Genomic DNA, 27507 nt, shown 5'->3' with positions numbered 1-27507 from the left:
ACCACACAGTGAGTCTTAGGAGGAGTGTGGCATGAAAGGTGGCTGCTGGCATTGACCCTCTTCTGGGCACTGGTAGGCCTTGCAGTCCCGAATCGTGGTGAGTACACTTTGAGTCAAGCGTAAGCCTCCTGGATGGAGGAGGTTCAGCATTCCTTTTCACTGGATGCTGTGTCTGGCTACAACCTGGTACTTCTAGGCGGAGTTGGCAGCATGATGGCAACAGCCCATATGTGCGATAAAGTCTTCAGCACCTTGCTTTCCATGTGCTAGTTCAGGACATTGTGCATTGACGTGTCTGCCTTGATCTTCAGAACAGCGTAGTTTACTTGCCTCCTTGAGGGTCAGTGCCAAGCTAGCCACTAAATGGTGAGGAGTTGGCAGTCTTTACAATTGGGGGCGGCCTGGTCCACAATCTGGCAGTATTGCAATCATGCCGTCCGGGTCAATAGACATGCAGTGGGTGCCACAGGGAAAATGTTGATCCTGGCTTCAGTTGGGACAAACAGTATTGCACACTTCAAGTACCAGGTAACAGCAACTTGGATGACACGAGAGGCCAATCGGGTACAATTAAGAAGTGCTGTGGTCTCTGAGATTGGTCTGCAACATAGTTCACATCAGTCACACAGTCAGTAAGCACCTGGTGGACGGACCCTTGCACCAGGTTCATTGCTTTCAAGACCCTTTCTAACAATCCGCTCCTCCTGCAGGGTGAGCTTGCTCCTTCCCTTGCGCTCGGACAGGGCTCCTTGATCAGAACAAACTTAAAACTAGAACAATATGTGGGTCAGCAACTCCCAATTTTATATTGAGTTAGCAGACTGGGGATTTGTATTCTCTGTCTGCCTTTGTGCCAGTTCCCTTTTCATGTGTCCTGCTCAGGTGTGCTGTAGCCTCAGCCTTTGTTTTGAGTGATGCTCTTCACAGCATGGTGATCTCCAGATTGGAGCACCCACATCAGAGGCTTAAAGAGGTGTGAGCATTTAACTATTGTTAGACTTGTCATCCTTACAGTGGTCTTACCCTAACCTTTAGCCTTCCTTTTCCATTTTTGCTGATCTCATTTTTGATGGCTTTAATACTTGGCACACTTTATCACTGTTTACCAGTGGTAAAGTGCATGAGCTGAGCTCCATCCATATAACATGGTAACATTGGCTTGTACCCAAATGGCATATTTAATTTACTTGTAAGTCCCTAGTAAAGTGACGCTACATGTGCCCAGGGTGCGTAAATTAAATACTATCTAGTGGGCCCGCAGCACTGATTGTGCCACCCACTTAAGTAGCCCTTTGTTTAAACTGCCATTTCGACCTAGCAAAATAAACCTTTTGCCAAGACCCAATCTTCCTTTTTATTACATATAAGTCACCCGTAGGGTGAAGTTGGACTTTGAATTACAGTTTTGAAAATTTCACTCTTAGAAAGTTGATGGATGTAGCTGACAGTTGGGCTTTGTGTATTCCTCTTAGACAGCCACATACAATTGAGAGCTTAAGGATGGGAGGCTAGAGCCGGGCCAGTCCCACTTGCATTAAATAGGCTGTGTCCTTGCTCAAATGGCTGCTAACTCCCCTGTAGTTAGTTGTGAGCCAGGGCAGGGAAGGCAGTATGCCTGTGGATTTCAAAGGGAATTTCTAGAAGCTTCCTCCACCTTCCAGAGGAAGGGTTCCAGGTATAAATATTGGACCTCAGACACCACCTCTAGACCGGTGGATAATCTCCCAGGAAGAAGGACTGTTGCCTTGCTGCGCTACTGCCTTGATGTGCTGACTGCTGCCCTTCTGCCTGGGTGAGAAGGACTGGACCTGCATCTCTTGAACCCTGAACCTCAGAGTGACTTTAAGAGCTAGTTGGTTGGCCTCCTGACTTTAGCCTCAGAGACAGAAGGCTCCAACAACCTTGATTCTGGCCCTGGACTCTCCCATCTCCGAGTCTACCCTGCCAAGTGATGCCACCCCAGTCCGGGACCCTTGAGCCTCAAATGGTCTGCCAGCCTCTCTGCGTCCAGCAGAACTGAAATATCTCCTCTGCTGCGTGGATTGGAACCACCGCAAAGACCTGCATCGCAGCCCGTCAACGCATCAGAACTGGCACGACGCATCCTCGGGGCAGGCCCCCACATCGGCAATAGCCTGGACGACAATGCCGGACCCGTCATCCCAACCTTGCAGCTTCTCAGGACAGGCATATCACCCCGCCTGCACAACACATTTTGACCATAGACTTTGTAATGCAAGCTCTCATCGACAGGATCGACGAAGATGCAGCGGGACCTTGCACCACACCTTCGCCTCATAACGTAATGCATCTTCACAACGCTCCACAAACCTGGATGTAAAAGTACTCTTTCAGCAAGCCTGAGTGGGTCCCTGTAACCGGCCCGCTCTCCATCCCGGTGGCCTGAATTTGTGGCTTTGTCCCGGTCCAGCATGACCAGATATTCACAGTTGGTGCTTTACTCCTTTTGGTGCTATTTTTACTAAAATCTTTAAACTTGATTATTTCTGATTGGATTTTTGTTGTTTTGTCTTATTTATTAAAAGTTCCTCTCATGTTCTAATCCTGTTGCGTGCTCCTTTTGTGGTGTGTTTTCACTGTGTTACTGTTTGAAGTGTTGTACAGATACTTTACACATTGCCTCTGACTAAAGCCTAACCAGTCTGTGCCACACTACCTGAGGGTTGGGCACAGGTTACTTTAGGGTTTGTTTGTGACTTCACCCTGAGAAGAATTGTGGTTGCTGCTTGATAAATGTTTAACCCCCCCTCAACCTGTAACCCAATTCTGTACCACTATCCACAGCCATGCTTGATAGTTATCAGAAAGAAAGACAAAGTGATGCTCCCTTTCTAAAGGGCCCTTCACACCCTGACACAGAAAATGCAGTCCCATCCCTCTCTCATGCCATTCACAATAGCAATTTCAGGAAATCTAATCAGCTGCCCTATGTAGCAAAAAGGACTGAATCAAATGTGTAAACGGAAACCTGCCTTCTCTTTCCCCACGTCAGTGTCTGAATTCCCTCTCTTCACTCTGTCGAATGACAGCAGTACACTTCCACTGTCTGGGAAAGCAGCCTCCCCTCCATCTTCTGTACGTACACAGGCCACCGGCTTTTAAAATAGAAGCCACATGCTGTTGTCACTTTGGTTCAACCAGGCACTCCCAATTCATACCATTAACACAACCAGGCGCACTGGATCCTGGAGCTAGAATTTTGGCTTAACTGTTAGCAGCTTAACTTTAGGTAAATAGGCCAGTAGGCTCCCATTCACATGGCACATGTAAAATGTCTTATCATACTATAATGTTCGAGGCATATGAGCTGCAGATTGTACACTATGCATAGATCGCCATCTGGTGTTGGGCGCGGATGCTTGCACCTTGTGGTTGTTTTGGAAGAGTCTTTTGTAGTCACGAGATAGGTGACTCCTCCCTTGGACCATTATGCGCATGAGCATTGACTCCATCCTCAGATTGTTTTTTTCCGCCATCGGGTTCGGATGTTACGTCTGCGCTCCGGTTTGGCACCATATTCTCCAAACCTTTTCGACGCGCAAACTATCAAAAACTCGACAGTATTGTTTTTGATCGCGTGATCGTCGATGTGCACCTCAAATACACGATTCTGGTCGCCGACGCTGTTCAGGCCTACAGCTCATGAAAAGGACTCCATGTAAAAAATGCCCCTGTGTGGAGCTAAATTCCCACACAGTGACCACCACAAGGTCTGTAATCTGTCTCTCTCGCTCGAGCACGACGAGAACAATTGCCAGGCCTTTGCCTCTTTTCGATCCAAAAAGACCATCTGTGATCGCCGGGCCCGACGACACATCATAGTGCAGCGAGCAGCTCCGGTACCGGTGCACCTCTTCGATGACGGCCCCGATGTTCCGGAGGAGGATTCTGAAGACCTGGAAATCGTGGACAACTCAGACGACCAAATCACTCCTGGTCAACGAGTGAGTATAATTGCCTCTACCCCAACCCCACCCGATAAAAAGAAGGTCCTGGTCAAGACTTTGCCTGCTGGCCCCAGTCGCCACCGAAAACAAGCTTCAGAAGCCCTGCCCCCGGGCCCGGCTCTCAAGATAAGGGACAAGCCTTCCGGTAGCTCGGGACTGAGCAAACCGCATCTAAGTGTTCCACAGGCACCGAAGCCGGGCGTGCAGCCTACTCCCAAAAAGATATGGCACCGAACACCTCGACGCCGAAAGAAAAGGCATCGGATCCGAAACCAAAACATTCGGAACTGAAAAAGATTTCCACCTCCACATCCAAGCCGAAGGACCCCAAACCACCTCCCAAGGCCCCGGAGCAGAAATCCTAACCTCGCTCGGACCCGAAAAAATCGGCGCCAAAAGCGGTTACAGAACAGGAAGCACTTTTTCGACCGGATGCTATCGATCCCAAACAAAAAACTCTCCACTTAGACCCCAAAACAGGACATGTGGCTACTGTTCCACACAAAAAGAGGAAACTGGACACACCAGGCATTCCTGTAGTGCCTGTGAAGAGAAAGGACTGTGCCACTTCACTTCTCCTGTTCTTCCTCCTAAGACTGTCTCTCCTCCACATTCTCCTATACTTCCACCAAACTCACCACTACCACAGGTTGAGGAGGATTTAGGGGATGGGCGAGGCAATAATGACCCTTTCACTGACCCTGATGACGACACAGACGTACCACAGGACGATTGGGACGATTATGATGACCCAGTAGATCCTCCCGACCTCCCTGATCCCCATGCATATCCAACAAAGCCATCTACCCCAGATGACAATATTGGCTTTGGTCAGCTTGTAAATAGAGCTGCTCTGTACCATTGCGTTCAGATGCATTCTGACCCCGCAGACGAGGACTTTCTACTAGACACCTTTGAACAGTCACAAAAGACTGTACAAGCCCTGCCAATGGTAAAAGGTGTCATTAAACATGCCCCCGACATATTCAAGAACCCTGTCAGGGCTAGAATTATAATATAGTTGACCCACCTACATCAAGGGTCAACTACCTTTAGATTCACTAGTGGTAACTAATGCTAGAAAATGTGCCAACTCTCAGACCTCCGGTGATGCGCCACCTCCGGATAAAGAGTCTAAGTTGTTAGATGCTTCCGGCAAGAGAGTTGCTGCCCAAGCAGCTAATCAGTGGTGGATAGCCAACACACAGGCATTACTTCCTAGGTACGATAGGGCTCACTCTGACCAACTGGAAACCCTATTGCAACATTTAACTGATCAATATAAAACCAAGGCCAATGATTTAATTCAGGAGGGCAAATTAATTATCAATGCATCAATCAAGTGTACCCTTGACGCAGCTGACACCGCCTCTAGGTCCATTAACACTAGCGTGTTACTCAGACGACATGCCTGGTTACGCATCTCTCGCTTCAAACAGGAGGTACAAACAACTAACCTCAATCAGCCGTTCAATCAAGAACACCTTTTTGGACCAGCTGTAGACACCAATCTAGAAAAAATGAAAAAGGACACAGAGACTGCTAAATCTATGGGGGCATTACAGTCTCCATCCACACGTGGTTCCTTTCTTCGCTCCTTCTATAGAGGAGCATCCAAAAACATCGGAGCAGACACTGCCTCTTCTTCCTACAAGAACACCACACAAACATCCCCCAACAGGGGATATTTTAGAGGTGGATACAGGGGAAATAGCAACAAAGGGAGAGGCTGAGGTAACAACAACATTCGCACCTCCCCCACTAATAAGCAGTGACTCCCCTCCACTCCCTCCAGACCATTCCACACCGGACGGAGGGAGACTATCACGGTTCCTACCTGTCTGGACTTCCATCACCACAGACAAGTGGGTAAGACAAATTATCCAATATGGTTACTGCCTGGAACTTTCAGCAACCCCACCCGCCATACCACCAAAACAGCATCCAATGTCCACAGAACATCTCACACTCTTAAAACAGGAGGTTCTCTCACTGCTTCAAAAGCAAGAAATAGAACTAGTTCCCTTACAGCATCAAGGTTTACTCACTGTACTTCCTAATCCCCAAAAAGGACGGCACCCTAAGGCCAATACTCGACCTCAGACCTCTCAATCTCTACATACAGTCAGATATTTTCATATGATCACTCTTCAACAGGTCCTCCCCCTACTTCAACAAGGCGACTTCCTTGCCACACTAGATCTCAAGGACGCCTACTTTCACATTCCCATACACCCTGCTCACAGGAAATACCCAAGTTTCATATTGGACAGACAACACTATCAGTTCAAAATCCTTCCATTCGGAGTGACCACCGCACCCAGGGTGTTCACAAAGTGCCTTGCAGTAGTAGCAGCACACTTAAGAAGACAATAAATCCATGGATTTCCATACCTCGACGACTGGCTGATAAAAGCCAAGTCATTCAACCAGTGTGTTCATCACACTCATCAAACCATCCAGCTGCTACACAACTTGGGATTCACAGTAAACTACACTATTTCACATCCTCAGCCCTCCCACATACATCAGTATGTAGGGGCCACATTAAACACCTCCAGAGCTCTGGCATATCCCAATCCAGCCAGGATAGCCAGTATACAAACCCTAATCACCAAATTTCAGCCACAGCATTCCCTCCCAGCAAGGGTATTCATGCTACTCATAGGAATGATGGCCTCTTGCATTTTCATCGTACCTCACGCAAGACTTCAGATGCGCCCCTTACAAGAATGCCTAGCACGTCAGTGGAACCAGGCTCAAGGACAACTTACAGATCTGGTGTTGGTGGACAGCCGCACACATCTCTCTCTGCAGTGGTGGAACACACAAAACCTTTCCAAAGGACGGCAGTTCCTAGAGCCAGTTCCACAGATAGTGCTATCAGCAGACACATCCCTCGCCGGCTGGGGAGCCCATCTCCTAAACCACACAATTCAAGGCAAGTGGACCACTCAACAAAAAGTGCTCCACATCAATCACCTAGAATTTTCTGGCAATATTTCTAGCATTAAAATCATTCCAAGTACATCTACACCACAAGACTGTCCTAGTCCGGACGGACAATCTGACAGCTATGTATTACATACAAAAACAAGGAGGCACACATTCTTTGCAGCTCTCTCAACTGGCGCAAAGCATTTGGAGATGGGCCATTCCACAAAACATATACCTTCTAGCAGAACACCTTCCAGGAGTTCACAATCAGATTGCGGATCTGCTAAGTCGGCAGACACAGCAGATACACGAATGGGAACTTCATCCCCAAGTTCTTCAACCATTTTTCCAAATGTGGGGTCAACCAGACATAGATCTGTTCGCCACACACGCAAATGCAAAATGCCCAACCTTCGCCACCAGGTTTCCACACCCATTGTCCAAAGGCAATGCGATATGGATGAATTGGTCAGGCAGATTTGCGTATGCTTTTCCGCCACTCCCACTGATTCCCCTAGTAGTACGCAAGCTCAGACAACAGTCTCTCAAGATGATCCTAGTAGCTCCCACATGGGCACGGCAACCGTGGTTCACAACACTCCTGGAACTGTCGGTAGTCCCACACCAAAAACTACGTCCCTCCCCAACGTTGCTAACGCAGAACCATGGAGAGATAAGGCACCCTGATCCAGAACAACTGAATCTAGAGATTTGGCTCCTGAAGTCCTAGAGTTCGGTTACCTTAACCTCCCACCGGACTGTATGAACATCATTAAAGAAGCCAGATGCCCTACTACTAGAGCTTGCTATGCAGCAAAATGGAAAAGATTCATCATCTACTGCAATAACAATAACATCGATCCACTGGATGCCTCAATCCAGGATATCATTTGCTATCTGCTACACTTACAAAGGTGTGATCTAGCATATTCATCCATAAGATTACATCTAGCAGCACTTGCCGCTTATTTACAAAACAGGCAACACTTGTCACTATTTAGAGTACCTCCAATTAAAGCCTTTATGGAGGGCCTTAAAAGGATAATTCCCCCCAGACTGCCACCCTCGCTAGTGTGGAATTTAAACATTGTTCTTACCAGGCTCATGGGTCCCCCATTTGAACCTCTACACAAATGTGAACTGCAGTTCCTCATATGGAAAGTAGCTTTCCTTGTCGCAATTACCTCTCTTAGGAGGGTAAGTGAGATCCAGGCTTTAACCATACAAGAACCTTTCTTACAAATACATCGTAACAAAGTGGTTCTTAAAACAAATCCAAATTCCTTTCCAAAGTAATCTCTGCTTTTCACCTTAACCAATCAGTGGATTTACCAGTGTTTTTCCAAAACCCGGACTCTGTAGCAGAGAGAGCTTTTCACACACTGGACGTCAAAAGAACCCTACTTTATTACATTGACCGGACTAAACCCTTTAGAAAGACAAAACAACTGTTTGTAGCCTTCTCACCACCTCATAAAGGTAACCCCATCTTCAAAGCTGGGATCGCTAGGTGGATAGTCAAATGCATTCAAATATGCTACCAAAAGGTTAAGCGCACATTAACAATTCCCCCTAGGACGCACTCAACACGCAAACTAGGGGCTTCCATGGCATTCATAGGGAACATTCCCTTAGATGACATCTGTAAAGCGGCAACATGGTCTACACCACACACCTTCCCCAAACACTACTGTGTTGACGTGCAGGCTAAGCAACAGGCTTCTGTAGGCCAAGCTGTTCTTAAAACACTTTTTCAGACCACTGCAACGGATACAGGTGACCACCGCTACGGGAGACACTGATGTACAGTCTATGCACAGTGTACAATCTGCAGCTCCTATGCCACGAACGGAAAATGCTACTTACCAGTATGCATCTGTTCTTGGCATGTAGCGCTGCAGAGTTGTACATGCCCACCCGCCGCCCCGGAACCTGTATCTGTTCCAGTATTTTCTTAATTAGATACATTCACATGGACATCTCTTTATTTCTTACTAACTCCATCATTTCCCATCATGGCGAAAACAATCTGAGGATGGAGTCGATGCCCATGCGCACTATCGTCCAAGGGAGGAGTCACCTATCTCGTGACTACAAAAGACTCTTCCAAAACAACAAGAAGGTGCAAGCATCCGAGCCCAACACCAGATGGCGATCTATGCACAGTGTACAACTCTGCAGCTCTACATGCCAAGAACAGATGCATACTGGTAAGTAGCATTTTCCTACCATATGCTGCCACCACTGTGCTACACATGTGAACCTGTGCATAGACAGTAATCCACTTGTACCCACAAAGAATTTGCTTGGTGCGTCTCACTATGTCTAGGACCATTCGTACATCGAGGGAATGCGTAGGCCTTCATTCACAGATTCTTGCAGTCAGCCACGCAGGACAGGGGGCCCATCTGTACACCAAGTAGGGGACATTCCTGTCTCAGCACTTACCTTGAGGTACATTATTTTTCACACATACTATATCTGCCAGCTGATTCCTCCCCATCCTCCCTCCTCCGTGAGTTAGTGGCATGATGTAATGTATTAGGATCCACAGCACGTAGGTTACATCAATAAGTTTATTTCAAAACAGTAAGAGAGCAGACAGGCAAGCGTCCTCACAAGCCAACCGTCTCACGGTCTCCGCAAGATTCTACTTCATCCTACAAACATTATAAAGAAATAAAGACCCATAACACATCCCACTTTCTAAACAAAAAGAAAACTTAACATGACTTGCAAATATAATCGAAATAAGGAGAGGGGAGAGGAGGATATGGCTAGATTCGTCCTCCTAGGTACTAATAACGCAAAAAAAGATCTGAAATCAGGGATCAGAGAACCTAGCTAGATGGGAAGGGAGGGGTCTACTTAGTGAGTAAGACGCACCTCAAATAGAGAAAAGAAAATACTTTTCTTGAGTCCCCTCACTCACCAAAGGTTTCCCCTAGGTGACATTCTTCATCATTGGGGCCATCCCAAGCATCTACTGCTTGGGGCGTGCTGCGACTTGCGACAGTTACTTAGGAGCACTATTTAGTGAAGACTATGTGTAGTGCAGTGAGAGGGGAGTGGTGTGGGTTTAAATTAAAAATTACCTAGCTAGTGAGCGTAAATGAGTTTATTCGTGCTCCTAGTTGGTAAAGGATAAAAAGGGGGGTTAATAAAAGGGAGGAATTAGGTAATAATGTGCTAATAGTCCCTAATATTGAAAGCCAACATGTTTCTAGGTTATCCCCTAAACCTCTTCTTCAGGACCGCATGGGGACCAGCCCCATGTGTACCACACTGTGCAAAGACCTATAATAAGGTGATAAAGTAAAAAGGAAAAATAAACGCGCACATTAGTGTCAGTGTAAATCAATTACATATGGTTAGATTAAACGCATAGTATTTAGTAGTTAATCAAAATTTGCCTCATGGTCTGCCGGGGTGGAGGAGCCTAAATAACCTTGACTCGGCTTGCCTCCGTCAAATTGACCTATTGGATCCCATCGGCGGACCGCATCTCCACCCCGGCAGACCATGAGGCAAATTTTGATTAACTACTAAATACTACGCGTTCAATCTAACCATATGTTAAACTCAGGTTTATTACCAACTAGCAAACATCCATCCTTAATATTTAAAATGAGTTTCTTCAATAATAAAATGTACTCAACAGTATCCACCTCACTTCCTGCAGAATCTACCTGCTCATTCTCACAGCCATTTACACTCTTTACTTTCTTGGACTTTCGTCTGCAAACCTTAATGTAATGACCCCTAACTCCATAGTTGCTACACTTTACTTTCTGACTTGACATGAAGTGGCAAATGGTCAGCACTGTCCCACCTGTAACATTTAGTAGGTTCCTTAAGTGGGTTTGCAAGCTTTAAAATCCCCCCTTCCTTTTTGAACTTAGCATCACCTTTAATCTTTGACACAATGTTGGATTCTTTTGCTTCGGTTTTCAAAGCAGTATCACACCCTCTAGAGGTTTGTGCTCTTCGAACGATTGCCCATACATCATTTAAACATGCATCACAAATCACCCACAGACGTTCTTGGATTGCAGGGTGACATGCATGCATAACCATCTGATTCCGTATTAGATCTTCCTGCAAACCTCCAAATGCACAAGCGGATGCTAACTTTCTTAACTCGATGACATAATCATCAATGGATTCATGCTTAAGTTTTTTAATTTTTATTTTACTTATAACGTGTTACTCTTATGCAAACATTGGAGCGAAATGCTTATCTAAATTTTAAATGGCTATACTGAAAACAGGGAGAAGACAGGTAAACGTCCCCACAAGCCAACCATCTCACGCTCTCTGCAAGATTCTACTTCACCCTACAAACATTCTAAATTCACCTCATGACTTCAGTATTCTAAAGAAATAAGGACCCCATAGCACATGGTGAATAAGATCCCAAGGTGCTCAAACGTATTTAATGCTGTAATCATTGTTGTCACTAGTGCTGTCTTGCTTACTCTCTGCACAGCTCACTGGGGAGTGTAGGAAGTTCTCGGAACTGAAGCTGTCACACCAGTCAGCAACAAATATATCTCCATGACGCCAAGATGAAACTGCGTCTGACATGGCACCAGCTAGTAGCCTGGACAGCTGTTGCAGAGAAAAAAAGTTTCATGAACCATCAACAAACCAACAGTAATTCTTCGCTACAAGTTACCGAGCTACATGCTCAGCAGATTTTATCGCCCTTAAGTTGGCAAGATCTTCCTCAAAACACAACGGACTTGAGTATTAAATAGGACCTTTGAGTTTTCGTGGGATCCCGCTAAGACTGGAAGCCTGGACTAGACAATCCGACAAAGTGTTGCATAGAATTCTTTTGATATCTCGAAATGCTTGATAAATCAGGGCTTTGGTGGTGAGCAGACTTGATTTGTGATCACCTAGACTGAAAAATATTCACTGTTAACCGCTAGAGATTAAGTTCTAAACACACTTCGACCTGGGTAGTTGACTGGCTGGTGGAACATGGCACAAAAGATAGAGCATTGAGCCACATCAAAGTACCTTCAAAGCTTCCTGGTCATAGCACACAGACATAAGGTAGAGCTGGCATGGTTTGGGGCCTAGTTATGGGAGCCACAGTGGGGACCTGGGGTCCATCATTAGAGAGCATGTTGGGCTGCAAGCTTCCATTTTTAGATGTCCTGTAAGACCACACCTTTCTTCTCACCATACCCCTCCTAGGTGTAAACACGGGCCCACTCTAAATCAATCGCCCCTATTTCTGGTTTGTTGGGTGCAGTCCTCTTGCACGTAAATACATTGATTTTAGGTTTGAATGGACTGACAGCTGATCTGTTTGATTACATGGTCATCCGCTGTTGTAAATGTTTCTTGGTAACTGCAACAATAAAATCCTTTAAAAGGGCAAATGCTGAACTGTAGTTGATGGCAGCACAGTGCACAATGTCAAAAAATAGTGGTTGGAGAGCTTCTTAGTGTATGAAAATCACAGTGGCATTTCAGGAAGTGACCTCACAGTAAGTATTGTCGCGCCTTTATAATATACGTCTTTACAATATTATCACTTATAATGTGGAACAGATATACTTTACAAAAACAACAAGCTAATGTAGTCATGCAAAAACGTGACAAGAACATGTTTTGGTTTGTTTGACTTTTTATTATAACTATAATATATGTTTTCTACCTTCCAGTGTGTAATTGAGCTCAGAAATGGCTGAAAGAGACACTATTTTAACAAACGTGTTGTACATTTTAAACAGTGTCTAGAGAGTAAACAAAACTTGCTTGGTGTGTTTTTTAACAGTAAAACTTGCTGTTCATGTGTGATTGTTTTCTCCTGATTTTGCTTCAAAGCACAAAAGCTCTGCATATTTGCAGTTCTTCAGTTGACAGAAGGATTGATGATGTGAAGTTCCCTGTTACTTATCTGATAAGAGATTCAAACAAAGCCCTCTGCTGGGACCCTCTCACACATAAAAGGGATGCTACTAATGGGAAGGGGGGGGCGGTCTAAAACACCTCTAAGCCAGGTTATGCGAGCCCACTGTTTGTAAATGCAAGCAGCTGCAGTGTTGAGGCACACGGTGACACCTTTCGGCCTCTTATAAGGGAACACAGCAGTGGTTAATTTGTGCCGATGTTTGCCAGTGCTCGGAACCAGTACTTAATAATTACCATCAGCACTTATTTGTGATTGCTATCATATGGTGTTGCCGTTTGCCTCTTTTTGAGCAGAGACCATATGAAGATTACTTAAAATGTGTATTTACCTTAAAAAAACAACAATACCAGGGCATTCCAGGCCATTCTTACTACTTTTGTTGATCTGGAATAGTCCAAATTATCGTTTTTTGAAGTGTGATAGTTAGTAGATGGCATTTGTGCTTGCATTAGGCAGTGTAGGCAGGGGCAATAGGTGGTGCAAGCTTCAGTGTCCTCTGAGAAATATTTGGGCCCTGGCACTTATGTGTTTTTGACTTGTGCCTTGCAAACACATAAGCAGAATTCAGAGTCGTAGTACTATGGGGAAGTAGACTTCAGCATCTTTTTCCTTTGTGTTTGGTCTCCAGTTCCCGTGGAAGGCCTGAAGAATCAGAAATGCTTTGATGAGTTGCGATTGAACTACATCAAGGAGCTTGACAGAGTGATTGCCTGCAAGAGATCCAATCCCGCCTCCAGCTCTCGCCGCTTTTACCAGTTAACTAAGCTGTTGGACTCCGTTCAGCCGGTAAGTGATGACTGACATGCATTATACATTGAAGTAAAACATGGTGTCACTGACACAATGTCCAGGAAAGGAATGATGTCCTGTTTCCAGGGCAAAAATGCAGGAAGGGGCATTTGGGGTCTGTGCAGAGGGTGGAAACTGTGATGTGGACAGTGAGCAGCCACTGTCAAAACTTGGTGGTCTCAGTGTGCAGTGTGGCTAGTGAACATAGTGCTAAGAAACAGATGCAGAGAGGTGGATAGACAGAATAGCAGGAAGGGGCGGGGACAGCCTGTGCTGCAGGTTCTGGGGAGAGGATGTGGCCTCAAGGAGCAATGCACCCCACTGGCCCCATGAAGTAAATACATCAGTGGCACCGACAAGAAAGCGCCTCAGTGGCCCAAGAAGTAAATATATCAGTGGCACCGACAAGAAAGCGCCTCAGTGGCCCACGAAGTAAATATATCAGTGGCACCGACAAGAAAGCGCCTCAGTGGCCCCATGAAGTAAATACATAAGTGGCACCGACAAGAAAGCGCCTCAGTGGCCCAAGAAGTAAATAGATCAGTGGCACCGACAAGAAAGCGCCTCAGTGGCCCCATGAAGTAAATACATAATTGGCACCGACAAGAAAGCGCCTCAGTGGCCCAATAAGTAAACATATCAGTGGCACTGACAAGAAAGCGCCTCAGTTAACCAATGCTGTAATGATCTCCAGTCACATATGAATCAGTGGGTGAATGTGCGAGCTCATTGATGGATGCATGAGTAAACAGAGACTGGACGAATTCATGGGAGATTCGGTAGATGAATAAGTGATTGCATGAATGGATAAGCGTTTGGATGGAGGGATAGGTATGTTCGCGCGTGTAGGTGTAAGAGTGAGCGCTCTTGTGCTTCCTCCACCTGCTGCAGCCTAGAGTGTGTTTTTCACCCTCAGTCAGCAATCTTAAATGCCTGCTCAGATTTGCACCTTCACTAAATCCTTAGTTCACATTCTGATCTTTCCCATTTCTTAGTAAACAGAGTTCATGTACACGATAGGATGTGTCCACAAGTAGAACAAGACTATACATGAGATTATGATGGAGTGGGCTACGTAAAGCAAGTAACATAATGAAGACACTGGAGTGTTCTGCACATGAGAACACACCTGTGACTTGCAAATCCAAATACAGATTCAACAGTTTCTATGGCACTTGAACCAATGAGAATCTCGTCATCAGAAAGAGCTACTTGGTTTAAGAAAACACCAACAAAAGCAAACTGCTGCTTTTGGGAAGGAGTTAGGAAACAATGACAGCTAATGCTATCTAGTCAGAGTTTCCAGCTACTAGCTAGAGCTTGGTGAAGCTGGGGAGCTGCTAGGGACAGGCAGGTGGTGTTAACATATAGACCAGGAGAGCAGAACTTTGAGTGGACCATTTGTAGGGAAGAGGAACTTGGCACTGAAAGGGATGAGGGCACCAGAGACCGGGATGGAGAACCCTAGCAGAAAAGATGATAAGAGAGTCAGAAGGTAAGGGAGGCGGCATGTCTGCTGGTTGAGGGAAGCATCAAACGGAAAGAGTCCGGACACCTATGTTCAACCTATAGAATGAGCGATCAACAGTATATGGGCATAGCCTAGAAATGCACCCTCTGGCTGGTAGGTTGAGCTAGTAATTGCAGGACATTCTCCCCGGAGTGCCAGCTCAGCAGAAGGGAAGAGGCGCTACGCTTCCCTGCGGTAGTGACCACCTGGGTTCGGCTGTGCTCAGGAGCCCGACTCCTTCTGCATCTCTGTGGCCTACCCCGAGCAGCAGCAGTGCTGATCAACCATGCATGTTAGGGCTTCCTGTCTCCATCTTTGTGTTCCTGTTTCAACGCGGCCTGTCACCGGGCTGTCCATGCAGCACTTCATGTCTGAGAGCGCAGTCACTGGGTTTGAGAAACTACTGAAGAATCACAGTTTCAGAGACAAATGAATGAGCAGTCACTGCAGGTGCAGGAATCGCAAAGCTGAATGCTGTACCTCGTGCATTAGTATATTGCCTTCTTGATAACATGTTGTTGGATTTAAATCTTTTTTTATGATCCCAAAGTGAAGATGTATGTGCAAATAGGCTTAATTAAAAATTCAACAGGAATATTGAGCATCTGTCTAAAGTATCTCCTGTGTAATATTTCGCTGTGAATGTCTTTAAATTCTCCACTTCAAATGTACATTTCATCTTCTGGTTCCTTTTCATAGCACTTTTCTTTGAGGGTGCATCTTAACTTCGCTCATGCAGTGTGTTCAGGAAAGGGGCCCTACTCCTAGCTTTCATTTTGTTGTAGTCCACGACGTTGCTTCATTAAGGGATTTTCTTTTTAGGGCAGCTGAAGGCAACACACACAAAGGTCTACAATGACTGTCCAACATTTTCCCTAGCAAAATGTTTACATTTGTATACAGCATAGAAATGAGTCAGGGAAAAACACAAACTACGTTTGCTGTTAAGTGGGCTAGCATGTAATATAAACGGTAGATAGAGATGATCGTCTGCTGGAGGTTTCTGTTTGCACACTGTATTCTGTAGTATTTTGGGTGTTGGCTATAGACAGCTCTGGCTGCCAGTAGGCACGTCTATTGTTTTTAATACAAAAATGCTTAGAGTAGGCTTTGGGTCAGCCCCTTGATTATGATTGGACGTCTTTGTTGGCTTTCTCAGTTGTCTGCTCTTGGTTTGATGACTTTCCTTTCTATTCTGGTGCTTGTCCCACCCAGGGGCATTTTGGTGTCATAGTTCCCTGATTGGATGAGTGGTCTCTTCCACTGCATATCTCAAGGGGCTCTTTTTAGTATTCCGCGCTCCATTGCTCTTGCCCCATGTTGTGTCTGTGCCTCCCCCACCGAGTGTGATCTCTCAAAGATGCCAATAGTTTGGCCTTTTAAAGCCATGACATTTGGGCTTTGCCAGTGCTTGTTTATTTCACAGCCTGGTAAATGGAAATCCTGTAACTTTGCAAGTATCTTTAAATAACCCTAAAAGGTAGTTAGAGCTAAACGTGTTACTTTAACTACGTGACTTAAGTTTGGTTAAATTTCGTGTAAATGCCCAGAGGATTTTTTTGTTGTTAAATGAAATCTTGAAATAAAAAACTGTTTCACTGTCACTGAGGCATGACAATATCCCCCATTCCTCGCGAACAGTAATCTTAAAATACAGCAGTGTGCACTGCGCCCCACTTCTCTATCAAGAATGAGTAACGATTACATTTTATGTTACAGGTTTCTGAAATGTAAACTTCTCGAATAAATAAATCCCTTTCTCTCTTTTCAGAGGCCAAAAATCCATAGGGCCTGTTTCAACCATCCCTCATTCTGGACCAAACCCCAATGTTGTACCCAGTCTCCTTATTCAGATACAATGAATGCTGATAATGTAACAGTGCATGTCTCTGCACCTCTTTTGCAAAACCTGTCCTCGTACGTCTCTGCACACATGTGTGCTCTGTGGGAAGCATCACCCCCGGGAGGGACTAGGCCAGTGGCCCCAAAATATGAATATATGTTGTAAGTAGGTTAAGTAGGCAGCAGGACACGTCTTCAGGTTATAAGATAGATTTATTAAGATAGCACAGCAGAGCAATACACCTCGCCAGCTGACCAGACCCTCAACTGCCAAGACTGGAACTTTCACACACCAGTTAGGACACTCATAGGTACTATGGGAGGTTGAGAAGGTAGAAACACAAAAGAGGGACTACTGACACCAAGTAGCCATAATGAAGTAAGCACAAATATACAACAATATACAATATATGGGTTCATTAGTCGTTCCTCCTCTGCTCACCTACCTTCTTTGAAGCTGCCTAGAGAACTCTTTATGCATTATTGTGTATGAGCTATAGTTGTGGAATTCTTGAAGGTTGTGTACCTTGGATAATAATTGACCATTGACTTGGAACTAAAACCAAAAAGGCACAGCTTTGTTGTTTACTTTTGATCAGGTATTGTGTCTCGTATGAATTCTGCCTTCATTTACTCCTCGGTGTAGATATTGGCTTACATTTCTCTGTTTCCGCAGATCGCCAGAGAGTTGCACCAGTTTACATTCGACCTCTTCGCCAAGGCACAGATGGTCAGCGTGGATTTCCCCGAGATGATGGCCGAGATGATCTCTGTCCAGGTGCCCAAGATCCTGTCTGGAAGAGTAAAGCCCATCTTTTTCCACAGTCTGTGATGCCCGTACCCGACCAGTGCCTTTCCTCCCACCGCCTTCTACGCATAAACTGTCCTGCCATGCTGCAGTGCCTTGAAGCCTGCTCTGAAGATGTGCAAAGAGATGTATCGGACTACTTGACACCCGGACTTGGGGGTGGGCAGGTTGGCGTTGAAGGAAGATTCATTTGTGGAGTGGGTTCAATAGACTTACTACCTGCAGTAGCTTTCTTCAGACTTTACACAGTAAAAACTCCTTTCTAGGCTGGTGGCTCGACGATCACATGATGCTGGAGCTGAGATGCTGTTTACTTCCTGGACACCGTGTCCCTCTGGTATAAGCTGGGTCTCGTTCCGTCCTGGTGTCAACATGGTCACCCCATATTCTGCACTTACATCAGTAGCAGCAGTTTACTGGACGTCGCATTTGGGTTGTTTATTTCTTACTACCTACACATTTTGTGTTTTTATTTTTTTTCTTTATTATTGGTGTCCGAATTAGCATAATGTATGGTTTATTGGCATTGATTACTCTGCAAAAATAAGGTGCCCAGAATGCACACAGTGCTTTATATTGTGTGTGTCCTTTCTAAGGTGTGATTTTCGGTTAAATCTGGTTGCTGTGAGTGGCTCGTTTCCTTTCCAGTTTGCCCGAAGCTCTTTTTCGCTGCTTCATAAAGGTTGTTAAATGATTTATACAGATAGTGTGAGTGACTTTTCTGTACCTTGAAAGGTTGCTCCATTGTCATCACTAAATGAAAGTTAACCACAGTCCCCAAGAGCAGACGCAAGAAAAAAGGCCTGGACCTGTGTTAACCTTCATATATATGAATATGACCAGAATGTGCCTAGATCCAGGTGAATGAAGCGCTCTGACGGGGTGAATGCGCAGTTCAGATCCCAGCCGGAGCGCCATCTCTTGCTCTAGTGCCCACTAAGGTTGCTGCAGCGACAAGGACCCTGCTAAGCATGGAACTGGATTGAGATAAGTAAGTTACTCAAGTTGTACTCAAACGATGGGCTGATCTCAGTCTGCAGGCGAGCGCCGAAGGGTCCTTCGACCTGGCCCATAAGCATTAAGATAGGCTTATGTTCTGCTTTGGACAGCCCATCTGAGGCCATGGTCAGCCTGAGCACCACCTTGTGTGTAGGGAGGGGCTTTGCAGCATCTGGGAGCATCGCTAAGAGCAGCTAAGCCAAAGCGGTGTGCTGTGCCGCAGAGCTGTCGCTGCTGAGACGATATGAGACCATGCCAGCAGCTGGACAGAACCAGAAGCATCGCCCAGACAGATGAAGAAGAAAACACAGAAGCACATTCAAAAGTAGACTGATGTTCCCTAACTAAATTGACCATGGAGTGAAAAAGCATTCCTCTCTGAAATTGCGTGTTAGTACTTCGTCTCAAACTTGAAATGTGCATTTTTGGATTTTGCCCGAATGTATGTGGGATCAGCTATCCAATAGATGGACGTTTCTGTAAACCGTAAGATACTTTGAAACATTTCTAAACTTTGATTCCATGCTTGGATTGGCGAGATGGCAGGTTTTGGCCTGCAGTTTGCAAAGTAGATTCTGTTAATAAGAGCAGAGTTAGTCACACATTTACAAATTGCTACTCGTATTAGTAAAGACGAGCTTCTCTTGTTGCCTCCCTTAGGCGAGGTTTTTACGTTTATATATACCCTATCAATAATGTTTTCACAAACTCGATTGGTTCGCAGTGGACCTAAGTGCAGTCTAGCTTGCAACTTGTATGTGTCATTTGTTGTTTAGCATTATGTCCATTGTTTGTGTTTGTGGGGGGGGGTGTGGGTTGAGTTCCTGTGATGTACTGAAGGGCGCGTGCCCTCTAGTCCAGTACAGACTTGTCTACAAATCCAGCCTGCATGGTGGTCCATCAGCAGAAGAACCCTGACCAACTCAATGGTTCCTGATCCTTATTCGAGTGGTACGGCCTCGGACCAAGAGCGTACCAAAGTACATTGTCCTCTGTTGTTTCTTTAGCCTAAGTCGGGTTGTCAGATTGGGATAGACACCCAAATGCCAATGGTGGGATTCAGGGATTGGTGTTAGAAGGCTGATTGTCTCACACTATAGACTCCACAACCCTTTGACGCCATTGAAGTTGTATTGAATTTGCATTAAATGTTAAGGAATTCTGGGATTTCTTGTAAAAACCTGCATCCACAGTTGAATGTAAGCGGGATTTTTGTGGCACACTGCGCGGACTTGTCAGTGTACACATTGGCGTTTCTAAAACCAGGCAGGGTACCACTGTAAGATCAACCTGTCCCCACAGCTGCAGCTCTGTTTTCATTCAAATCATCCATGTTTTTTGTAAAAAAAAATTTATGAGGATGCCCAAGCAATAGCAAGGCCCTTGTTACCTCTGTTGGGCGGCATCACTCTTATTGTAGAGGAGGTCAAACCTCCGGCACTTGCATTTCGAGTGCCATTTGGGGTGAAAGACATCGTCACTGTGGGAAGATGGAGTCCTTCGTGAGAGCCTGCTGTGTGTGCTTCTTGAACGTTGTTTCCGCAGCAGCTGCAGGCAGACTCAGTGTCTAGGTCCCATCAAATGTGCTTGCTGCTCTATCACACACTGTAAAATCATGTGCCCTGCCACCGTCTCCAGCCTCCTCCTCCACAATCTTGACATTCTTGGTTTCCATCTCTAGAACGTTTTTCAGTTGAGTCGGAAAAGTGTGGAAAAAACAGGGGTTAAGTTCTGAATAAATCAACTCTTTTATTGTGGCTGGTCGACTTCAAAGTTATTTGTACATCTGTCTATGTACATGGGTAAGAATTTAAAGAAGGACAAAATTACGAGATTATGTTGTGTACTCGAATATAGAATATAATCAAGCGAAATCTGTATACACGTCTTCTATGTATATTCATATGCATGTGTATGTATGCATTTATATTCATATACATGCAGATATAGAACATGTATTTGTATATACATATTTATGAATACATTCATATATACATATGACACATACATAAATACGCATTCCTTGTATGTGGTGGTTGATTGACACTTTGCACCTTATTGGTTCTCTTTTGGGATGCGATTGTTCACTTAATACCCCCATCTGATCAATTTTAGGCCTTTTTCTTCATTGTTTTGGGGTAACAAATCTTATCTGTTTTGATAATTGAATGTTTTTTTATTGTGTTATTTTGTTAGTTAAGGGAGCTAAATCATTGTTGATGTCCCGTATGCTTGAAAAATTCAATGTTTTGTGTGGGTAAAGTTGCTTTTTACCTGAGTATATTGAAAAAAGAAGTACTAATGATATGAACCTGAACCTATTCAAGGAGCTGGGGTATTTTAACAAGCTCAAGAGCAAACATTGCAGCTTTGGTCCCGGGCTGTAGCTGATCCGGCTTGTGAAAATGTGAGTTATTTTCGTGCATATTTTCTGCAGCACATCAGGTTGCAACTATGACTTTTTGACAATAACGTGGAATGAAATCACTGTTCCCTCAAGTCACCTTATGTTTCTTATAAATGCTTTAAAAACTAGGCATGGGACAACTGGGCCAGTACATTGATGCGCACAAGCAGCTCGTGAAAGTGTGCGATCAGTCCCGTGGTGCACGTGCACAGTGGCTCACACAAGCAGCTCTCGCAGTTGCAGTCCACTGGTGCATGTTCACAATGGGTCAAAAAAGCAACCGGCTCAAAAACACAGTGACTCACAGAAGCACCACGCAGACTATTCAGTGCAAGTACACGACGGCTCACAAAACAAGTGTGCAATCCACTGGTGCATGTTCACAATGGGTCACAAAAGCAACCGGCTCAAAAATACAGTGACTCACAGAAGCACCACACAGACTATTCAGTGCAAGTACACAGAGGCTCACAAAACAAGTGTGCAATCCACTGGTGCATGTTCACAATGGGTCACAAAAGCAACCGGCTCAAAAACACAGTGACTCACAGAAACACCACACAGATTATTCAGTGCAAGTACACAGAGGCTCACAAAACAAGTGTGCAATCCACTGGAGCATGTGCACATGGGTCACAAAAGCAACCGGCTCAAAAACACAGTGACTCACAGAAGCACCACACAGACTATTCAGTGCAAGTACACAGAGGCTCACAAAACAAGTGTGCAATCCACTGGAGCATGTGCACATGGGTCACAAAAGCAACCGGCTCAAAACCACAGTGACTCACAGAAGCACCACACAGACTATTCAGTGCAAGTACACGGCGGCTCGCAAAACAAGTGTGCAACCCACTGGTGCATGTGCACATGGGTTACACAAGGAACGTGCTCAAGAACAGGATGACTGTTAGAAACACCATACGCAGCTCAGAGCAAGTGCGCAGTGCCTCATAAACACAACCTGTACAGGCATGCAGTAGTGGAGAAAGAGCACACAGGGAATCTGTAGAAGTGATTCACAAACCACTTGTGAAAGTTAATAGTGATTCACACTAGCAGCCCTAGCTAGTGAATACGGGTTCACACAAGCTGCCTGTGCAAGAGCACACAAAGGTATGTCATTTTTCACTGTAGCAATCTTACCTATTACAAGGTAGTTCACAAAAGCAGTGACGGCTGCTGTAAAACGCAAGTGCGGCAGCGGGCCCCATGACAGTGGATTAGGGATAAAATCATAATTCTTGTCTTTTAAAGTACCTGTTCCGATGCTGCTGGCCATCCTGGTGCTTCTCTCTCTTCTGATGGTGTCCCAGCAGTCCTTGGGACACCAGCACAAGCTCCCCACCTAATCCCGGTGCTGCTCTCAATGGCATGAAGGCAGATCCAGGATTGGTCTGAGCGGCTTGGTTTGCCGCTCAGACAGTGCCCGGGAGTCTGTGCTGTTTCCCACAACCTGGCTGTGCAACACAGCTGGGTTGGAGAAACCTAAGTGCGCATGACGATTTTACCGACCTAAGACGTCCGTCCAAACTGTCACACTAGTCCTCCCCTGCTGTCGTCATGGCCCTGTCTTGCCCAGACTTTACTGGCTCTTGAGGGAAATGGGAAAAATGAATGATAATAAAACCAATATAGTATTATTTTATTTTTCCCTGTCTCCATCAGCTGGCTCTCAGCAGGGGACGCAACGCCCCTCCGCCAGAGCAGAAGAGCCACCGCTGCACAAAAGTAAGTGTGCAGTGATGTGTAAAAGCCGTAAAAGGCGCACAGTAATTCACATAAGGAAGTAGATACGTACTCACTCTGGCTATTGGTGGAAGAAAGCGGAGAAAGCAAATCTGATTTACACAAGCAGTTCTGGCAGTAGATAGCGGCACGGACAGAGCCTGAGCGAGGGTCCAGACTAGAGGCTGATGGAGGCAAAAGGCAAGAACAGGCTCTGTAATCTGCTCTAAGCAAATCATCAGAGTTAGTCACATTCTTTGGCCTTGTAGAGCATAAGAGAAACCCCTTGGGACCTTACATCCTCAGGTCCACAGCAATCCTTCAAGGAAGAGAGAAAGGTAACATTGGAGCTTCAGACATTCAGCCAATCAATCAAGCGCAGCTTATCTCCCGAGAGTGTATCCAAGCGCTGTGCTGTGGGTGGAAGTGCCGCCTTATTCTGAATAAAAAATAAATTGGGCTTGCTGTAAGTGTGAAAACTTGTGGGGTGGGCGCATTATGGGTGGCGCTGAGTGCCCCCTGCGGCTGCTCTGATTTGAGAGTCATCCTGGGGACCAGCAAGATCCCAGAAGCTGGCTGATGACCAATGCTGTACCCCAGCAGATCCCTTTTGCACCCAATCTAGTGTGAGATGCTGCTTTTTCTGGCGCAAGGTCCTTCGTTTTCTGCCTGTTTTTCTTCACCCTGCAGTTGGATCCTGCCAGCGCCCCTTGGGGCTCAGGGTCCTTCTCCTGGCCCTCTCATGAGGTGAACATTACCATCTGCTGCTCTCCAAGGCCACTGACAGTCTTCTCCATATTTGGCTGTTTTTTCACCCAGCAGGCTCCCACGTTGTGCAGAAGTGTCTTTTTGCATTTATTTACCTCCCTTCTGTAAACTCAGTTCATTATATTTCTTCTGTTAAACGTGTTTTCAAAGTGCAAACCCAGCCTGCAGAAAGCAGGCTTCCTTACAGTACAAAAATACAGAAAAATATCAAATATTTTTGTGTGGTACAAGAAAACAGACAGCGAGAATTAAATGGCAAAACAGCCAAAATAATGCAATGCATGAAAGATGACAAACAGACCAGGAAACCACTAAGGGAAACTCGCGTTTGGGGGAAGCTCTGAGCCTGTGGACCAACGCTGCAGGGTTACATAGTTCTGTGCACAAACCATTGTTGAAATACCGCAGTTTGACTAAAATAAATGTTAAAAAACGAGTATGCATCTGAAAATGAAGCACACACACACAAGATAACGACATACATTTCCCCAGATTTTAACTAGCTACCTTGAGGCATCACTGCTCTAGAACAGCAATAAAACTACTACCTTTTTCTTGGAATATTTACGAGTTTCTAAGAGTTTATGAAATTGTTCTATTATCCACGCGCCCCAATCTGCAACCTGTCTGGCCTGGGCCATCCCCCTCCTTCCACAGAGGCCTGTAGGGGGCTCGCATGTACCAGGAGGTTAGAGAGTTTTGTACAGTGCCCCAACCTCGGAGGACACACTGCAGGTGAGACTATTTGAAAGCAGAGCTACCTGCATGCCATTCTGCCTTATTCTTGCTTTGTGGTAACTGCAGGGACTTGAGGAGACCTGATGCACAGTCACTGTTCTAGAGATGTTGATGGCCGTCAGCCTATCAATCAGAACCACAGGATGGTCAGTATCTGCGATGTATGTGATTATATAAATGTTAAACTGCTTAAGTTGCGCTGCATCTCACTGTTCTTTCATTTGTTTTCTTGTATTTTCTAATGATTTGAAAGAAAACAACGAAATGAAACAAAAATGATATGGCTCGAACATTTATTTCCCCTTGCTTGGAGTGTTTTGTGGGTTAGGTCTCACTGGGTGATGTATTCCAAACAACGCATTGTATGGTCCACCTGACCGCGACCTTGAGCTGTGGTGTTCTGATCTCTTGGACATAAAGGCTGCCATCCTGGATATCTGTATCTAAAGCGCAAATTCCTAGATTCGACGCAAAGAAGACTTTCTGAAAAATCTTAAAAGGAAATCACTTTCCATGAATACATCCTTAATTGATCAAAGCTAGGTACCCAAATGTTAAAGCACTAGGTGCCAATTTTGATGGATGGTTTTAGTACCGTGGCTATGGCGGAGTACTTTACTCCCACGAAGGCCAAATGTAGGGATGTCCAACGGCCTAGCAGACATCTCGTGGTGGTGGTTCCAGTAAATACATTGAAATTATGGCAGATGGCTCCGTCAACAAGACAAAGCAATATGTCAAACTTGTAATTTATTTTTTTCATTTTCAAAAAAGAAAAACCCGAAGGGGAAAAAAAGTAAATTACCCCCTTGCCATAGGAGATTTCTCTCATGGCATGGGGGTTATTTTTCAGTTTCCACTACCGGTTACCGCCAGGTTTTGCCTAGCCGTGACAGATAGTGAAAATTGTCCATGTGTTAGCCCACTCTAAAAAGGGAGGGTAGATGCATGGTGAAAGCTCTGACAGACCTTACTCCGTCAGCCATCGGAGGTGTATGTAGGCACCAGCGATGGAGTAGTATCTGTTATCTACATATTGGAGGGCCACTTGACTCTAAATGAGGCGGATGGACCTTCAGGTGTGCAGAAAGGGTACTGTGTTGCAACAGAGTACCCCTTCCGCTAACATCTAAATTAGGCCCTAGATCTCTTGGACTTAAACGTTGATGTCCTACATGGATGATAGGTTTAAAGTACAAAATCTGTGGGATGGTAAGATGGGCTCCTGGTACTCCTGAACTTAAAAGACTGATGTCCTTGATCTCCCAGGGTCAAAAATTGAAATCCTTGTTCTCTCTGATTCAAAGTCTGCAGTAAAGGGTTTCTAAGACTGAATATTTGAAGTACTAGATTTCAAGCTTGACATCTCCGCTAGCTGTTAGATCTTAGGGGTGTCAATCCTTCTACAAATAGATGGCTTCCCTTTGCAGTGCATTTAGTGTGAAGCTAATGTTCCTTGCACTGCAGTGAAGGCACGCTTTTACTCCTAACGGTGTTTCCACACTCCTGTTGATGTTGTACAAACAATGATTTTGCATATAAATGTGATTTTGTACCCATGTGTCTTTTTGCTCCTAAATGTAATATCAGCTTATAAACACTTTTTGACAATCTGATGATGTTATTCCAAAAGTGGCTTTGCACTTTAATTTGGTTGTGCTTCCAAATGTATTTTTTCCTAACTGTGGCTCCCTTTCCATGCTTGGTGATTTTGCAACAATGGTGATTTTGACCACAGTCTGCTTCCAAGCAAATGCGGTCATACTGACGCACACTTTTTACACTCAATGGGACCAATTACGACCATATTTTTCCTCATTACTAATTGATTTTGCACCTCAGCGTGATACCACACTTCTGCTGACTTTCAGAAAGAGAGATTTTATATCTGTATGTAGCTGCCTTTTGTTACCAGATCTTTTGTAACAAATAAAAATACATCGAAAATAATACATAGTAAAGAGCGTTGGGCCACCCCCCTTCACCTATTGCTTGCTTGACTAGTGGTTCTCATTTTGGTTCTGTCCTCAGCACTACTAGAGAGGCAGTAGGTTATGTTATGCAGATTTGTAGTGTGCACTGTCACCCGGGAGTGGGGCCACTCAAAAAGCCAAGTCTTCAGCTGCTTATGGAATTCAAGAAGTGAGGAGTAGGCTCTTATATGTAGTGGCAGGTCATTCCACACTTTAAGAGATATGTAAGAGAAGGCTTGACCGCCAGATCTGGTTTTCTGTATGTGTGGGATTTCTGCAAATAGGAGTCCAGACGAGCGGAGGTGTCTGAAAGGAGGTTTGTAAAAGCAGATGTGATTGTCGGGGTATGGTGGCCCAGTGTTATGTAGTTGCAAAACCAACAAGATGATGGATGGAATGCTAAAATTAATCTCAGCCACTGGGGGTCACATCCCAATCCATCGTTTTTGCCCCCATGCCACCTCAGTTTGGACCCATCCATATGTAAATCAGTGTTGACCCTGCTCCGTGGGGTTACAGTCCTGCCTGAACTGCCAGGCCAAGTCCTCCCTGAACCAGAACACAAGCAACCTAGGTCCGTATTTGCCCTAATAAGGACCTTTCAGCCTGGTGTAGCTTGGTTCCAGTGGCACAGTGAGCCCAGAACCCACGTCTAGTCATACCCGGCACACTTATGACAGCAGATGTAAAAACAACAAGGTGATGGATGGAATGCTCAAATTAATCACAGCCACTGGCAATAGCTCAGGCTGCATCGCTACCCATCATTTGTCGTGTTCTGTTACGTAGTGCCTTGAAAGTTTGGATGAGGTGTTTGAATTGTTCTCGTTTGTGAATAGGGAGCCAGTGAAGCTCCTTCATGTGTAGTGGGATGTGAGTGCGACGTGGGAGGTTGAGAGTGATTCTGGCCATCAATATCTGAATGGGCTGCAGCCTTCTGGTGTGTTTATTGTTGATTCTGGCATAGAGAGTGTTCCGGTAGTCCAGCTTTCTAGTGGCCTGGGCGTGTGGGACGGCTTTTCCAGGTGCTGACTGGGAGCCATTTGAAAATCTTCCACAGTATGTTCAGGGTATGGAAGCATGAGGCAATGAGTGCACTTGAGTTGGG

General features: G+C 45.3%; 1 protein-coding gene across 1 annotated transcript in view; it reads left to right on the top strand.

Annotated features, from left to right (window-relative positions):
* AR (androgen receptor) overlaps nt 1-24702 on the top strand; it is a 454014-nt gene extending 429312 nt beyond the window's left edge. The window contains exons 7-8 of the mRNA XM_085608315.1: nt 13466-13623; nt 17655-24702. Coding sequence (XP_085464441.1) covers nt 13466-13623; nt 17655-17810 — 314 coding nt within the window. The 3' untranslated portion in view covers nt 17811-24702. The remainder of the gene's footprint in view (nt 1-13465; nt 13624-17654) is intronic.
* The last annotated feature ends 2805 nt before the right edge of the window (nt 24703-27507 follow it).

Source organism: Triturus cristatus, chromosome 5_2 (genome assembly GCF_964204655.1).
Source record: "Triturus cristatus chromosome 5_2, aTriCri1.1, whole genome shotgun sequence".
Lineage (NCBI taxonomy): Eukaryota > Metazoa > Chordata > Amphibia > Caudata > Salamandridae > Triturus > Triturus cristatus.
The sequence above is the reverse complement of the archived record's forward strand: the minus strand, read 5'-3'. Positions and strand labels throughout refer to the sequence as shown.